Source organism: Myxine glutinosa, chromosome 2, assembly GCF_964187855.1.
Source record: "Myxine glutinosa chromosome 2, kmMyxGlut1.1, whole genome shotgun sequence".
Taxonomy (NCBI): Eukaryota; Metazoa; Chordata; class Myxini; order Myxiniformes; family Myxinidae; genus Myxine; species Myxine glutinosa.
In genome coordinates, this window is record NC_136262.1 from 28275891 (window position 1) to 28293235 (window position 17345).

The 17345-nt window shown below is 46.5% G+C and overlaps 1 protein-coding gene across 1 annotated transcript in view; it reads left to right on the forward strand.

The window, feature by feature from the left end:
• The window catches only part of LOC137421952 (protein unc-13 homolog B), a 53757-nt gene that overhangs the window by 23722 nt on the left and 12690 nt on the right, over positions 1 to 17345 (forward strand). The window contains exons 8-12 of the mRNA XM_078772575.1: positions 3332 to 3455; positions 15369 to 15425; positions 15545 to 15625; positions 15765 to 15912; positions 17082 to 17174. Of these exons, the coding sequence (XP_078628701.1) occupies positions 3332 to 3455; positions 15369 to 15425; positions 15545 to 15625; positions 15765 to 15912; positions 17082 to 17174 (503 nt within the window). The remainder of the gene's footprint in view (positions 1 to 3331; positions 3456 to 15368; positions 15426 to 15544; positions 15626 to 15764; positions 15913 to 17081; positions 17175 to 17345) is intronic.

Sequence of the window (17345 nt, forward strand, 5' to 3'; positions counted from 1 at the left end):
CAGCTAACATAAAACATATGATAAAGGGAGCGGGAGAACAAGATTGAGAACAGGGACATGGGGAGATCTGTGGGGGAGAGAGGGTTTGGGGGGATGAGGCATGGGAATGGGGGGGGGGGGTGGTGGGAGAGGTAAAAAAAACAAAAAAACACATGGACACTGCTAGGACTTCCAGGGAAAGAAGTCGGAATTCCAAAAAAGTGGATCTGGGGTGAATTAACGGGGGTGGAAGAGATAATTGTTATCAAATACCAAATGAGGTTGAACAATTTTGTTATCAAATACCAAATACAACTGAAGAAGCATTTCAATAACAATGGCCATGAATTGAGAACAGGCTCGAGCATTTGTTTTTGTATGCTGTGAAGTGATTTCGAAGTTGATACAACGCGTTCACCATTTTCTTGGATTACTTTTTTCGTGTGGTTGGAGAAAGTCAGCACATTTTGTTGCATCCCCCTTAGAAATGGACTGAACTTTTTTTCTTCAACAAAACAATCTTGCATTATTCGTTTGTGCGAGATCTTCTTAGATGAATTGGCCAAACTCAACTACAAAGATTTAAAAAGATGAGCTTTTTCTTGGAGATGGTTCATAAGCTCTATGGACGAATGCAACTGCAACCTCGGTGCCCACAGTATTGGCTTGAGGCCTATGTGGTGGAAATGGCCAGCCTTATTCAATGGCATCATGATGGACTTTTGTAAATTGTTCTTTGGTTGATCCAGACTTATTGTCATATTTATCTTCACCACCGAAGTTTGACAGAGTTTAAGTTTTCACCCCTGTCTGTTTGTTTGTGAGCAGGATATCTCAAAAAGTTATGGATGGAATCGGACGAAACTTGGTGGACATGTTGGGTGTGTGACAAGGACGAAGTGATTAGATTTTGGTGATTATCTGGCTCGAATTATTTATTTTCTTAAGTGATTCTTCACCATAGAGAGGTCGGGTCAAAAACAATACACAGCACAATATTTCAAACAGTTGTGGACGGATTATAACAAAACCTGGTGGATGAGCTGCGTGTGTAACAAAAACAAGCCAATTACATTTTGGTTAAGATCCGGATGCAGGTCTGGCCTATGAGTGGGATACAAAACGTAAACTGTTCAGCCTGGCGGAGGTATGCCCTCTACCGAGTGCCGGGCTAGTTTTGTCTGAAATGGCACCAAACAACCATGACTGGGTGGGTTTCTTTGAACCACAGTGACCATGAATTCATCATCTACCTGTGGAAAGGGGAAACCAAGCAGGAATGAGAAATGCAAGCAGGATCAAAAAGTTGGGATATGTTGTTATTTTTAAAGATTTCGTGAAGAAACTTAAATATTCCAATTTGATTAAAACATTGTACATTTGAAGTTGTTCACAAAACATGTCGTACATTCTTATTTGGGGCCTCATGTGTATGATATAATCTGATTTTGAGGAATCCATCTTTCTTTATTTTTCTTGATAATGCCATTTAAACTTTGACATGGCAGTTAGTTTCACAAAATTTTGATCCACATCAAACATGTGGCTCATAAACAGGTCCAATATCAACAATGAAGAAGCCGTGTTGCTACGTTAACATCCATGTCCCCAACCTGATTAATTAGGATTATTTTGATAAGATGCAGGGAACTCTTTTTTTATGTACAGCAGTCATGGCCAAAAATATTGGCACCCTTGCACTTTTTACAAATAACTCACAATTTTCTCTAAAAATAAGTTGGCATTGATAAAAAAATATTTGGTCTCCACAATTCTTTATTTCACTGTTAATATTACAGAACCTTTGTTTTTGTTTCAGAACCTAATATATCCTATTAAGTCAGAAAATAAAAAGAAATGGCATTGACAAAATTATTGACACACGAGACTTAATATTTGGTAGCACTTAATATTTAATTTTTGCCTTTGGACAAAATAACTGTAGTCAAGCACTTCTGATAGCCATGAATGAACTTCCTACCCCTCACTACTTGCCCACTCTTCTTGTGCAAACTGCTCCAGTTCTCCCAGATTTGAACATTGTGCTCCAAAATGCTTTGGTAATCTCCTGATTTCACGATGCCGTGCACACATTCAAAGCACCCAGTGCCAGAGACAGCACAGCAACCCCAAAACATCACTGAACCTCCTCCATGTTTGACTGTAGGGGAAGGTGTTCTTTTCTTTGAAGGCTTCGTTTTGTTTTCTGTAAACATAGAGATGATGTGCTTTACCAAAAAGCTCTAATTTGGTCTCATCTATCCACAGGACATTCTCCCAGAAGGATTTTGGCTTGTTCAGGTGTGTTTTGGAAAACTCCAGTCGGGCTTTCTCAGCAGTGGGGTCCTCCTCCGTCTCCCACCATAGAACCCCATTTCATTGAGTTGGCAACGGATGGTGCGAGTTGAAAATGTCGTACCTTGTGTCTGAAGGTCAATTTGAATCTGTTTGGCAGTTGATCGAGGTGCTTTCTCCACCATTCGGACAATCCTTCACTGCAATCTTCGATCAAGCTTCCTCTTGCGGCCACGTCCAGGGAGGATGGCTACAGTGCCATGGGCCTAAACTTCCTGATAACATTGTGTACGGTGGACACAGGAACATCATGATCTCTGGAGATGAACTTGTAGCCTTGAGATTGTCCATGCTTGGCTACAATTATATCTTGCTGATACTTTTGCCTCAGGGAGTACTTCTGCATAAATCAGCGTAACTTTAAATCATTAATAATGAAAAAATATTGAAATCATGAAAAAAATTACTAATTATACTTTTTTTTTGTAACTGACTGATCCTGAAATATTTGAAATTAAAGTTTAAGCTAATACTGTGGCAGGATGATGCATATTAGGGCACTTACCTTTGAACTGTCCGACCTGGGTTCGATACTATAAACTCTCAGATCCTGATGCTTCACAGGTAGGTGTTTTAGCACGCAAGGGAGTGGTTGCATCACAAGGTGTGCCCTTCCAACGACAGATGTCAAGCTGGATGTCCTATGCAATAGCATTAGTTGGTGGACGTTAAATATCTGACTGTTTCCTTAGGTGAGTTTAGGTTAGTTATCGCCGGCTCCCTAAATAAATGACAAACCCCTGTCCAAATCGCCTTTAGTCGAACATCAGGCCGAGCTAGGCGATTCGTGGAAGATTTGGGACAAAAACGTTCCCCATTCAACCTCACAAGAATGTGGGAATCTTTGAGGTGGTTGAAGAAGTACTGTACTTGTAGTAGTTAAACATTGAGGTTTCTTTGTGAAGGAGGACACTTCCAAAAAAGTACTGTTTTAATCCTAGATGATACATGTTTGCTTTGATGATTGACTGATTCGGTCACGTGTTTCTGTCGGCAGCCTCACGCTCTTCGCCAAAGTATGTGAGAAGACAGTTCTAAAGAGGGTGCTCAAGGAGCTCTGGAGAATTGTCATGAACACCATGGAGAAGTTGATAGTCCTTCCTCCGCTCACAGACCAGTCGGTGAGCATCCACGGTTTATATGTCGGAACATTTTCAGATGCACGCAAGTTCCCGTGGCCTGGTTTGCATGTTCTGATGGTGTAGTCACGATGCTCGCAATCCCAGGTTAATTTCCCATGTAGTCTGTTGGTTCGTCCACTGACCCCAAATTCCCCTCAAATTAATGAGAATGCTCACACTGATATCACGTCATGTCCTTGTCCCGAGTCTGATTTATGTACAAGTTTCTCTGTTGGGCTTCGATCACTTTATCAAAAGAAATAAGGGATATTTGATGTTGAACTCTATTCCTTCCTCCCTCTATCTTTCATTGGTTCCTGCTCACCTGTCTGACGGGTAGACAACCGTAAGTACCGACGTCTCGCTTTTGCTCATCGACCGTCTGTGTTTGTCCATTTTGCTGTTGCCGTTCTTGGACATCATGTCTGGCTTATTGTACAAGTTGCCTCCTTACCTCGTGCTGTTACCTTGTTGTTAAATCTCTGCTTTTGCTGTCAACGTACTTTTTCATGTTGCTCCTATTTTCCTGCTAACATGTCGAACAAGTTGTATTACCATTGATACTTTTAAATAAGGTTTGTAAACAATCTGCTTGTATTTGGGAGGATCCATGTTCACAAATAAAGGCACCACCAATGCGTTATAGCTTGGTGCTCAGCAAGGGAAGGCAATGCGTGTCTGATATTTTGAATAGTGAGTGTTCGTCATCCAAACTGTGCAGAGATCATATGCCTGGTGTTAAGTATCCTTCCAAGGGGGGCAGTGGGCATTTGTTATGTCTCGCCATTTTCCTATTGCCGTCGTGCAATGTCCTTTTCCCCATTGTGAGGGTATTTCATGCTTGGCATACGATGACGGTGCAGTCCCGGAGGAAGTCTCGGCGGTAGTAAAAAAAAACAACAACACCAGCTCTGAGTTTGTGGTGCGTTCAGTTTCCACTGAAGGTGGAAGGAGGTTATGTTTTCACCCCTGTCTTTCTGTTTGTCTGTGAACAAGATATCTCAAAAATTTGTGGACGGATTTGGACAAAAATTTGGCGGATAGGTAGCATATGTGACGAGGAAGAATTGATTCGATTTTGGTGAAGATCCGGATCCGGATCCGGCTACTATAATTTTTTAAGTGATTCTTCACCATTGGGAGATTGGGCCAAAAACTATACATAGCAGGATATCTCAAAAAGTTGTGGATGGATTTGGACGAATTTGGTGGACCGGTTGCGTATGTGAAAAGGAAGACTTGATTCAATTTTGATGAATATCTGGATCCGGCTAGTAGCAATTTTTAAGTGATTTTACACCATTGAGTGATGGTTCTAAAACTGACATATAGCACGATATCTCAAAAAGTTGTGAATGGATTTGGACGAATTTGGTGGACCGGTTGGGTGTGTGACGAGGATGAATCGATTTGATTTTGGTGAAGATGTGAATATGGATTCGGATATGATAATTATTAATTTTATAGTGATTCTTCACCATTGAGAGATCGGGTAAAAAGCGATAAATAATATGATATTTTTAAAAGTTATGCACGAGTTATGACTAAACTTGGTGGACGAGTTGGTTTGGTGACGAGAACAAGCTGATTCGATTTTTGGTTCAGGTCCGAATCCAGATGTGGCCTATCATTGGATACAAAACATAAACTGTTCAGACTGGCGGAGGTACGATAGTATATGCTCTCTACCGAGTGCCGTTTTAGTTTTCAGTGTTTTTCTCAGTGATTGTCAGAATCTGCTTGTCTGTTTATTGTTTATTTAACAGCTGGATAATAAAAGTAACTTGCTGCTGCAATGAGGTGGGACAGGTATGATCTATGGGCCTGACTTAATCATATAAAGAGAGGTGTCTTTCTCTGTGACCGTGCGAGGCATATTTGTTCTTTGTCGGCTATGGCTGTGGATATTGCTTTGTACCAACTGTAACCGCTCGTGTTCAGATTATGTAGCAGAGGAACACTGTGCAAATGAGATAACAGGAAACCTTGGGTCTCGCACAGAAGCCGTTTTATCCGATGGATCCGTGAAACTAAAAAATGAGAAACAAAAACATGAGAAACAAACAGCAAATTACTGACAGATCTCCGTCCACAAATTACCATAATTGCAGTTCACAATTTCAGCTTCAATGCAAACAATCATACAGCAGTTTGTCGTTCTGTACGAGAAAACAGCAATGTTGAAATACTAACTACCCTGCAAAACGACAAACACACATCAAAAACATTTTTTACAGCTTAAGCAACAAATGTTTGATGCATCGTAGAAACAAATAAGATTACGATTGCATACCATAGAAACAAATGAAATCCTTAATCTCTCACAGTTGTAGTGTTCGTTCTTCATGTGATTTCTACACAGCGTTCTTCAAGCGCTCTTCACGTGGGCGCGCTCTAGATGGCGACGACATGAAACTTCGAAAGACTTCACGAGTTAAAAGACGGAAATAGCTACAAAACCTAATGTCATTGGTGAGAATTCCAAAAAACGAGCTGCAAATTGCTGTTTAGAAAAACAAGATGTAAACCACCATTAAAACATCATTCCAACAGCTGCTACACTGCCCAAGACCTAAAAGAAAAGCTTGATCGTTGTGAAAACGAATGTCGTCTGCAGCCATTACATACCTCCTGAAAATTACTCTAATTTTCCCCAACAACAGAGAGGGGTAAACCAATTTAGCTAATTAATCATTTCCTATCAGAAGAACTGACTGCTGAATTGGTCGATCCAGGTCGATTTTTTGTTTTTATGTCGAAATCGGCTTAAATATTCAAAAATTGATAAATTAAGCTAAATGTTTATAAAAACACTAACGTTCTCCGTGTTGCAATACCCCACGACCTTCATACATCGCACCAGCTCCGTGCGTGCTGCCACCTATGAATAACACAGCCAACTAATGGATTTGTTGGCACTGGCTGAGAGGCCATGACATAAGTAACTCCATAATTTGAGTTTATTATTACTGCTTAGTATGGATTTTGCATGATATACCTAACAAATACATTCGGTATTATAATATTTAGTATCTGATGTACTGGAAGTGTTGTACAGTAGAAACGTGGCCTTGGTGCTGGAAGCTTGGCCTTGGCCTTGGTGTTTTGGTGCTTGGCCTTGGTGTTGGAAGCCTTGGTAGTGGGCAGAGGGTGTTGAAATAATTGTTGGTGTTGCGAACACGGCATGAGCATCCCCCATAAAATTTGTAACTGGACTTAAAACTGGCATGAGGGTTTGGTGAAAACCAAAAGGGGGTGTCATGTAAAAAAAGTTTGGCAACCATTGCCCTAGAATATGCAGCCATAGAGGAATTTTTTAGGTCACTTTTGTAGCCACGGACCACAACGACCATTGACTTTCAACAAGTTTATCTTTGAACAGCATTGTAGAGAGGGACAACTTTACAGGTTGACCACTAGGATCAAGCGCAGCACAAGTTTCTTGGAGGATGATTGTTGTGTCCGACTCCGATTGGGTGTCCAAAAGGGTGTAGACGAGTCTCTCATTGTTGGGTGTTTTCTGGTGTGACGATCATGGAACATTTACTGCTGTTCCCTGTAATGCTGACATGGCTCACACTTGTGTTTTTCTGAGCCGAATGCATTTCCGTGTCTCTGGGACTAGACTGGATGTTTAGGGCCCACGGGAATCACCATGCAGTGAGGTAGGGTGCTGTTTTGAGCAGATGTTGCAGGTCATGTTGCAGGTATACGATGAAACCGATCCAGCAGCCAAGGGGGTGTTTAGCATTGGATTTCTCTTGTATGTACTATATGTAAATGTCGTTACAGCTGTGAAGAGAAAGACTCTGGGAAAAGTTTGAAACAGCAAGAGCTTACCTTGTGTGGCCTTTCATGGTTGCTTTATGCAGCTTTCTTCGGCTTGAGGGGCATTGGAGGAGTCGATTTATTTATTTAATCCTAACTGCTTGGGGTAATTGATTAGGCGAGAGCTGATTAGTTATTCCCTCCATTCATGTGTGAGAGATGTGGTGGGTCTTTGTTTTTCATATATATTGTTACAGATACGACTTTGATGGTATGGTGGGCCGAGCGGGATGGCCGCCGTATCCGTACAAGTTACCCGATTGTGCCCGAATGTTAACTAATCGCGCTACGCTGGCTCAATAGGAAAGAGAAGACACCCGGCTGGGTTACAATCACACAATACGACACCAGGGGTTCAGTTCTCAAGACCTCCGGAGGAGGTTATATTAAGGCGGAAAAGGTTAGATTACAGGGACAAGAGGGAAACATAGGAAGGTGGGCACTTAAACACACTCTTATATTAACCCTCGACAGACCACAGATAAACGGGACAAGGCTCACTCACACGGGGTTTGATGGCCAGGAAAGCGGCAGTCGATGGCTCAGGTGCACCTGGCTCAGGGACAGAATCGCGTACGTTGGTGTCCAGCAGATGCGGGGAGGTCGCTCAGCGCTCGTGGGTCGCGACTTTGGTGGAGATGCCGGGGAGGTCGCTCAGCGCTCGGGAGGGTGGCGTCTTGTCCTTCCAAGCTCGGGGCGCATCTGACGTCACGTCCGGCGCGGGGCCGCGTATATCCGGCGGGGAGTCACGCCCTCGCTCGTTAGCTCCGCCCCATATGGCATCGGCCCATGGCTTCTCATTGGGTGCGGGGGTTACCGGCTCCGCCCTTGACGAGGGGCCGACAGGGAGCCCCCTTCTGGGTAACCCCGTCGAGCACATGTTCAATGGCGGCCAACCGAGCCGGAGTGAGGACGCATAGCCGCTGTTGTTGTGGTTGTTGTTGGAGCTTGAGATGATGGGAAGAGATGCGGGGAGGTATGGGAAGGTCCTAAACTCCTACTGGTGCCATATCATCACATTCTGGTGCAACGAAGAGTCATAATTAATGGAAACAAGTCCTTAACTGACATAGATTAAGAATAACTAGCAAGATGTCCTATAATTGTCTACGTGTGGTGCGGGGGACCTGGGCACGACATTTAATGGGGGAATGAAGGGGAAGATCGGCTCTAATGGGTGTTGTTTACAGACAATGGGACTAGGGAATGGGGTAAGGGGAGAGTTGGGGAGTATCGGAGAAGATAGGGGAATATTTACAAGCGGATATGGAGGTCAAATTCCATATTCGCAACATTGCACCCTTCTCTACCCTCGGGGCGTCCCGACCCGATAAATTTTTACCTACTTTAGTGTGGCACGCAATGTAGTTCCCTCTACTATTAACTCTACCCTGAGTGCGACAGTTTTATAGATATTCACAAATGAGTAAATATGTCCCCCTGCGACGTTGCACCCTTCTCCTCTCAGAAACACACCCACAGGATAACCGAATCCGGAAAGAATCCTCAAACTAAACATACAGCCGGTAGGGAGCATTATTTACAAGACTACGCTGCTATTTACACTACGATCCAGGACCTGTTTTTGGAGGAACACATGCAGATGTTATGCATAGAGAGAGCGCGCTTGCCAACATCGATACACCAACCCACGAGTGCTCTGTGGCCGACGGCCTTTAATAACGTGCAGAGCACCCTTCCCGAGCATCAACAGCACCACCCCACCACCAATCGGTGCAGTCACCATTGTTCATTGGAATAAAAATAACTTCAACAACCCCTAACCCTGCAGGTGTCTCTTGCTCTTCTTGTGGTGCACTTGGTGTTTAACTAAAAGTGGTTCACCTGTATGGCATAGGTGCCACGTTGACCCATAGGTCCATCCCCGGGTGGTGCTTGGCCGCAAACGAACTGCGGTCCATTGTGGGTGGCCACAAACATTGCGGTCCATATGGTGTACCGATCCAGGCAGCGAACAGCGAAAGTGCAGGCCCACAACTGCGTCGCCAGCACCTCTCTCTCCTCTCTCTCTACCCCAAAGCCAGATCCTCGGAGGTGGGAGACAAAAGAAGAAACAAGTGAGTAAGGTGGTAAGGGCGCAAAAGTGCACGCAATATAAGGTAATGCACACTGGGGGCACATGGGAACCAGGTGAGACAGGTACGTTCCTATCGTACGCCCCCCCCCCACCAGGTAACCTACATGGCCCCTCCCTTACCCCTTACTGTATCCACAAAACACAACACTACCCATAAACATCTACTTTACAAATCAACAAACATCCCTACTGTCTTCCCCGTTCCTCCCATATACCAAATTCGTCTTCTCTCCCTCCTAACCAATCAAATTTGCCATTTTCAACTCTCATCAAAATTTGCCATTTCCAACTCAACATCAAAATTTGCCATCACCAATTCATCATCAGTCCCTCCTAGGGAGGGAGAGATGGAATCACCCCAATGTCTCATCCACGTCGTGATGCGTCTCACAAATCCAACAGCAATTCTCATTTCTGCAACACAAACAAAGAAAACACAGGTGTGGAGTCATCATCATCACCACAGGTAAGTGGCTGCGTATGGTGCGACAGGTTCATCAATCCTAACTATCTCCTAAATGACTTTAACAACTTTACACTACCCGGGGTCTCTCTCCGGCCAAACCATTGGCCCTCTTACACTATGGGTTCTAAAAACCAATTCCCATTGGCCAAACTGTGGTGCTCTTCAATTTGGGGTCTCACTCCCCCGATTCATCTCCCGGTGCCCTCGTACAATTTCTGGGCTGCGACGTGTACCTCTCCCAGTGGGTCTACCCACCTGCACACCTCCACCACTGCAGTTGCCTCCGAGCTTACCTGCTCCCTACCCTAACCTAACTACCAGGGGAAGGCCCTCTGGCTCTCTCCCCACTCCGTGCCCTCTCTGGCACTGGGCTGCCCGATCCACACCCGGGATCCTCAGGCACCCACTCACAACTACCGGCTCCCAGAGCCCACCTGCGGCCTCACCTGGCCGACATCCTCACAGTGGTGGAGTGCCCAACCAACTACACACACTAACAGGCTACACGCCCAGCCATTTCCACAACACTAATGCACCCATTCACAACACCATTCTGCAACCGCACCACAAATGCCAATATCCAACCACAATTTACCTGCACCCTCTACCTAACACTTACACTACCCACCCCGGGTACTCGTGAAAGGGGTCCACTCTTCCCCATCCACACCTTCGCACCATGCACACCACTCCGTACCACTCACTCCAACTCTCTCCACACACCTGTACCTGCACACCTGTGCTCTCACACCTGGTGCCACCTGCACCCTTCTCTCCCCAAGCGCATTCGCGCTGATCCACAACACTCACTACTCATACACTGTTCCACACACCTGTCCAGTTGCACACCTGTGCAATAACACCTGTTCAATCACACCTGTTCAATCTTCAAACACACGGCATCATCTCAGCTAACTACTCCCCTCTGAAACTTGCGCTTCCCAGTCGTCCCTTTAAACTATTGCGCTCCCTCGTCATTATTAACCACACTAAACTACCTGCGTCCCCACTACAGGTATCAGTCACTAACTAAACCTTATCGTCACCTAATGTCATCTTCGCTAGATCCCTATCAATATAACCTAACCCACCCGGGCTAGTTTTCACTGCCATACACCCCATAAACTATAGCTCCTTCGCCCCCCTCCATGGGAAGGATGGTGGATTTGCCATCCCACCACATCGGGGGTCTCTCACTACCAATTTTGCACATCAAATTTCAACAAATCAAAAATTTGCCAATCACTGCCCATCATCTGCCAATCACTACTGCCAATCCCTTGCCAATCATCAAATTTTGTTTTTCTCCAATTTTGGGTCCAAAACACTAACCTCATCACCCAGTCTACTCACTAATACCTCTCGGTGCGCCAATCCCTGTCCAAAGCCCGGCTTCGTAAAGCCAAGCAATGGATGCTGGTTGTTTTGTGCCAGCGGCTGGATGCGTCCGGCACTCGGTGCAGGGACGGGGGCTTACCCGTGCCGAGATCCCACGCACCACCTCGGCGTGGAGCCATCCAATGCCCCGATCTCGACCTGCCGGCACGTCTCACCAAAAAGTGGTCGCCATGACGACCCTTTCTATCGGGCTGCCAGCTCCGCCTAGTGGAGCCTGGACGCGGCCGTTCAAAGCGAGGCCCGGCACGCACCGAGGGCCCGCTTCGGCTAAAAGTCGCTCTAACCTCTAACCCGTGTAACGTCGATGCTCCACCTGCATGCTTACACCCCGCAGCCCGTTCCTTGCTCACACATCCAGCCGTGCCCATGCTCCTCGTACCTTTCCTTACACACCCAGGTACACCCATTCCACTCACAGCCTTGGTCACACACCTGACCACCGAACACCTTGGCACACATTCGTTGCTCGCACACCTCACCAAAACACCTCTTCGCGCCCCCTCCTCTGTCACCTCCTCTGTGACAATCACAGGTGTGCCCTCATTCGCACACCCAACCACGTGCCTCACCACCAACTCCAGCGTGCATTCCCACTCACGCTCTACCATTCCAGGTGTGCATCCTTCCATCCCAGGTGTACATCCTCGCTCACCTGTCACAACTAACTCACGCTCCATGTCACTCTCACTACTTTCACCTCCATTCCTGACAGCGCACTCACCCTTACTCTTGACAGCGCACTCTTTCCTCATGCACCTGTCCGTCACACACCTTTCTCGCGCACACTCTCCCGTTACACCCTCTGTAACACTCACCACAGGTGGACACTCTTCCTTACTTCTGACAGCGCACTCTTTCCCCATGCACCTGTCCATCACACACCTTTCTCGCGCACACTCCTGCGCACACTCTCCCGTCACACCCTCTGTAACACTCCCCACAGGTGGACACTCTTCCTTACTTCTGACAGCGCACTCTTTCCTCATGCACCTGTCCGTCACACACCTTTCTCGCGCACACTCCTGCGCACACTCTCCCGTCACACCCTCTGTAACACTCACCACACCACGCTTCCATGTGCTCCCTCGCACACGCGCTACGACCGACTCACTCTCGCCAGCACCCTCACTCCTTGGCACGCACTTTTTCCTCACACACCCCAGAGTCGGACTTTCTCGCACACCTCCTTTTTCGCACACCAGCCCTGTCGCACACTTCACCAACGGCCTTTCACGAACACCCGGGTCTATCTCGACCCCCAAGCTTCTTAAATCCCCTGGCGCATCATACGCACGACCATATTGGTCACCACTTACACCGGGTCCTCTTCCTCTTCGCTTCTCCTCCATCACCTGCGAATCCCTCATCCGGTTAATGAGCACATCATCACGATCCAAACACAGACTTTGGACCAATTCTTTTATCTCCTCTTTTATCTCCTTGTTATCCCCTCTCCGTCGCTTCTTAATTTCGCTCATCCCTTCTTCCACTTCTTCTAATTTTTGCTTCATCTCCTTCATCTCTTCGTGCGCCCCTTTAAGTTCTTCCTCTAACTCCACTTTATTTTTTTCTATGTGCTCCCGCACCTCCCGCTCTTTAACCTCCATTACCTCTACCACCTTGTCCATTTTCCTCGTCAGGTCCTCATGTACCGTCTGACACTCTTTTTTAATTACCCCTACGTCCTTTTTCATCTCCTTCTGTGTCGATTTTAAACCCTCTATTACCGCTGTGTTCTTCTTTACCTGGTCCCCCAACTCCTTTTGTCCCACTGTCAGTTGTTCTACTCCCAGCGTCAACTCCTCTATACCACCTTGCAATTTTACAGTCCCCTTTCTCACCTCTTTCTCCATGCGCTCCTTACAGTGCCTCACCTCCTCGCGCACTCCTCCGACCTCCTCACTCACTCCTCTTCTGATCTCCTCTCCCATCACTTGCATCTCCTGCCCAGATGCCACCCTCATCTGCTCCATTTCCTCCCTGTGAGCATCCAGTTTGGTTTCTACCCCCATTCTGACCCCCTCTATCTGCTGCTCCATTTGTTTAACTTCCCTTTCCGCTTGGTCCCTCATGTCCCTCAATTTGCCTTCCATACTGTTTTCTAACCCCTCTAACCCATTTTTCACTCCCTCTATCTGATTCTCCTGGGCAGCCATTCTATTTTCTACCCCCTCTAACCCCTTTTGCATCCCTTCCATTTGATTCTCTTGAGCGGCCATTCTGTTTTCTACCCCCGTTAACCCATTTTTCACTTCTTTTATCCCGTTGTCTAACCCCTCAAAATTATTGTCTAACTTCTCACTGGTACCCCTCGCTTCGTCCCTCATTACCCCCATTTGGTTTCCCATTACCCCCATTTGGCCCTCCAATCGCTCACCCTGAGCATCCATCCGGTTCCCCAATTGGTTACTCTGCAGTTTGAGGGACGCCTGCATTTGCGCCATAAATTGCTCCATGAGGACCTGCATCTGGGCCATCCCTCCCACTTGTGCAGCGGGTGCGGCCGCCGTAGCTATGTGCGAGGCGCAATTTCGCGCGTCTGCTACCCCCGCTGTTTCGCTCTCCTCATGTCCCTCATGTCCCTCAATTTGGTCCTGGACCGACCCTGCTTCACTCTCCCCTACCGGACCCCAGCCGTCTTGATCCGCCATAGCGCGACTTTCAAAATTCGGGTTTTTATTATTTATTTATTTTTTTTTAAAACACAATCAAATTTCGCTGTTATAATTTCGAGCGCGTAAACGCGCTCCGGGTCCAATCCCACTCCTGACACCAATTGTTACAGATACGACTTTGATGGTATGGTGGGCCGAGCGGGATGGCCGCCGTATCCGTACAAGTTACCCGATTGTGCCCGAATGTTAACTAATCGCGCTACGCTGGCTCAATAGGAAAGAGAAGACACCCGGCTGGGTTACAATCACACAATACGACACCAGGGGTTCAGTTCTCAAGACCTCCGGAGGAGGTTATATTAAGGCGGAAAAGGTTAGATTACAGGGACAAGAGGGAAACATAGGAAGGTGGGCACTTAAACACACTCTTATATTAACCCTCGACAGACCACAGATAAACGGGACAAGGCTCACTCACACGGGGTTTGATGGCCAGGAAAGCGGCAGTCGATGGCTCAGGTGCACCTGGCTCAGGGACAGAATCGCGTACGTTGGTGTCCAGCAGATGCGGGGAGGTCGCTCAGCGCTCGTGGGTCGCGACTTTGGTGGAGATGCCGGGGAGGTCGCTCAGCGCTCGGGAGGGTGGCGTCTTGTCCTTCCAAGCTCGGGGCGCATCTGACGTCACGTCCGGCGCGGGGCCGCGTATATCCGGCGGGGAGTCACGCCCTCGCTCGTTAGCTCCGCCCCATATGGCATCGGCCCATGGCTTCTCATTGGGTGCGGGGGTTACCGGCTCCGCCCTTGACGAGGGGCCGACAGGGAGCCCCCTTCTGGGTAACCCCGTCGAGCACATGTTCAATGGCGGCCAACCGAGCCGGAGTGAGGACGCATAGCCGCTGTTGTTGTGGTTGTTGTTGGAGCTTGAGATGATGGGAAGAGATGCGGGGAGGTATGGGAAGGTCCTAAACTCCTACTGGTGCCATATCATCACATTCTGGTGCAACGAAGAGTCATAATTAATGGAAACAAGTCCTTAACTGACATAGATTAAGAATAACTAGCAAGATGTCCTATAATTGTCTACGTGTGGTGCGGGGGACCTGGGCACGACATTTAATGGGGGAATGAAGGGGAAGATCGGCTCTAATGGGTGTTGTTTACAGACAATGGGACTAGGGAATGGGGTAAGGGGAGAGTTGGGGAGTATCGGAGAAGATAGGGGAATATTTACAAGCGGATATGGAGGTCAAATTCCATATTCGCAACAATATGTATCATATGTAATATTGTTGCCAGACATGAGCATGTCTGATCCTTTCTGGTGGAGGGCGATGGGGGAGCGAGGAGTGGGTGTGGCGGTGGAGCCATATAAATAATCATGCTAGTCTGCCGAAGGAAATATTTGCAGTTTGAATTGTTTTCCGTTTTGTTCCAGTTTTGTTCCAGTTTGATCATGTATCAACAAGTTCAAAGTACATTCATTCAAGCGTATGCAATTTTGTTTCCAGGGAACCCAGCTGATTTTCAGTGCTGCAAAAGAGCTTGGTCAGCTATCAAAGTTGAAGGTTTGACGTTTGCACAGCCTTCAGACAATGCAAGGAAGCTAACATTTATTTAGATCGAAAATACAAGTATTGAAACCCATTGTCATGAATGTCACAATTTTCTGCATGTTTGTGACCAGGAACACATCGTCAGCAACGATACGAAAAGTCTGTCGCCAAAGCAGTGCGGTGTCATGGAGTTGGTGCTGGACACCATCAAGGTGATGACAGATGGACGTGGGACTGGCAGGCCGTGCCATTATTAAAGTCGGAAGCCTTTCCTACTCATTAAGTCGAGGATCGGAATGCATCTCCTGAGCTTCCAGCTTGCAAGTCTGTGATGTTGTTGTTCTCTTGCAGATGTACTTTCATGCCGGAGGTAACGGCCTGAAAAAGACCTTTCTGGACAAGAGTGCAGACATGGCTTCACTGCGTTATGCCCTTTCACTGTACACGCAGACCACCGACACTCTCATCAAAACATTCATCCAAACACAGATGTCTCAAGGTGCACATCTCATTCAAAACTCTGATTTACTGAAATAGTACACCTATTCCCTATGGGACTGGCAAGTAGGGTCATGTTATCAACTTATTTTGGGGTATTTCGATTACAGTATATCTAGGCTCTAGTCCGTTAGTCTCTGGTAGATGTGATAAGCATATCTGGGAGATGGGAGCCTCGACTAGAAGGTAGTTTTTTAGGTAGTAGGTTGTAGACAGAAACTCCCAGGGTAGTACTACCGTCCTGACTTAGGAGTGTTAGAGTGGTGCCCGGAACCATCTTACACACTCCGTGTCAGGATTGCTGGTCTTACTTACTGTCTCACTCAAACTACAGCTACTAGGCCCCACGACATGTGACAAAAAGCTATTTGTTCACGTTAACACGAGACGTTTGTCCAAGGAGGAAAAACCCCTTTGGGAGAGGGGATATTATTAGTATTGATATTGTTTTGTAATAACATTAATGTTATGCTATTGGCATGAGTATTGTTTTTACCTTTGTTATTAGAAGCGGTGTTGGAAAAATGACATGCATAGCTAACTTAATAAGGATATACACCTTAACATGGATTTCCCTCAAGGCAGAAATCCCGCTTGGAGAGAGGGGTAAATGAAGTTGCTGCAACGTCCATCATGTGACCCGTAGTCCTCTTGTCAACTTTGGTTGAGATTGGATAAGTAACAACCGAATGTATCATGGTCAGACATACAGACAGACAGACACGCACCAAATTGCGTATTTTAGTATGAGGATCTTCATCGGTCAGCAGCGTCTCATTGAACAATACAAGAGCATAACTCAAGGGATCATGCTTCAGTCGTCATTATTCCCAACGTTCATTGTGGCTTTCATATTGCAAATTTTGGGAACGTGTGAATTGCAATATTGAGGTATTCACTCAATTAAGAAATGATCGCATATTTCAGACACTTTCAAAGAGGAGACTTGGTTTGAACCATAAACTACCCACCAGTTGTCTTGATTCAGATGCTGCATGGCCAGCTTCCATGTAGTAGTTGATCCAGAAATCCCAGATGCATTAACTTGGCTGCAAATGATAAACTATGAATGGCTAAATATATTCCATGGCTGTAAATGTTAAAAACGTTTTGTTTGATCAACAAGTTAATGTTTTTTCATACTTATGGAGGTACGGTTGTCATCTCCAGGCTCCAGCATGGAGGACACTGTTGGGGAGGTCTCGATCCAGGTCGATCTGTTCACCCACCCTGGCACCGGGGAACACAAAGTTACTGTCAAAGGTAAAGATGCAACCTGTTCATCTGAGCGGAATGTCATTTACCTGTTCGGAAGTGATGTGTGGTCCAGCAATGGGTTTTAAAAAGTTGGACTGGGTGGAAATAGGAGCCTGGATTAGAATGTGCAAGCTTTAAGCCGAATTGTTGTCCCAAATGTTCAACCATGTGCTTCAG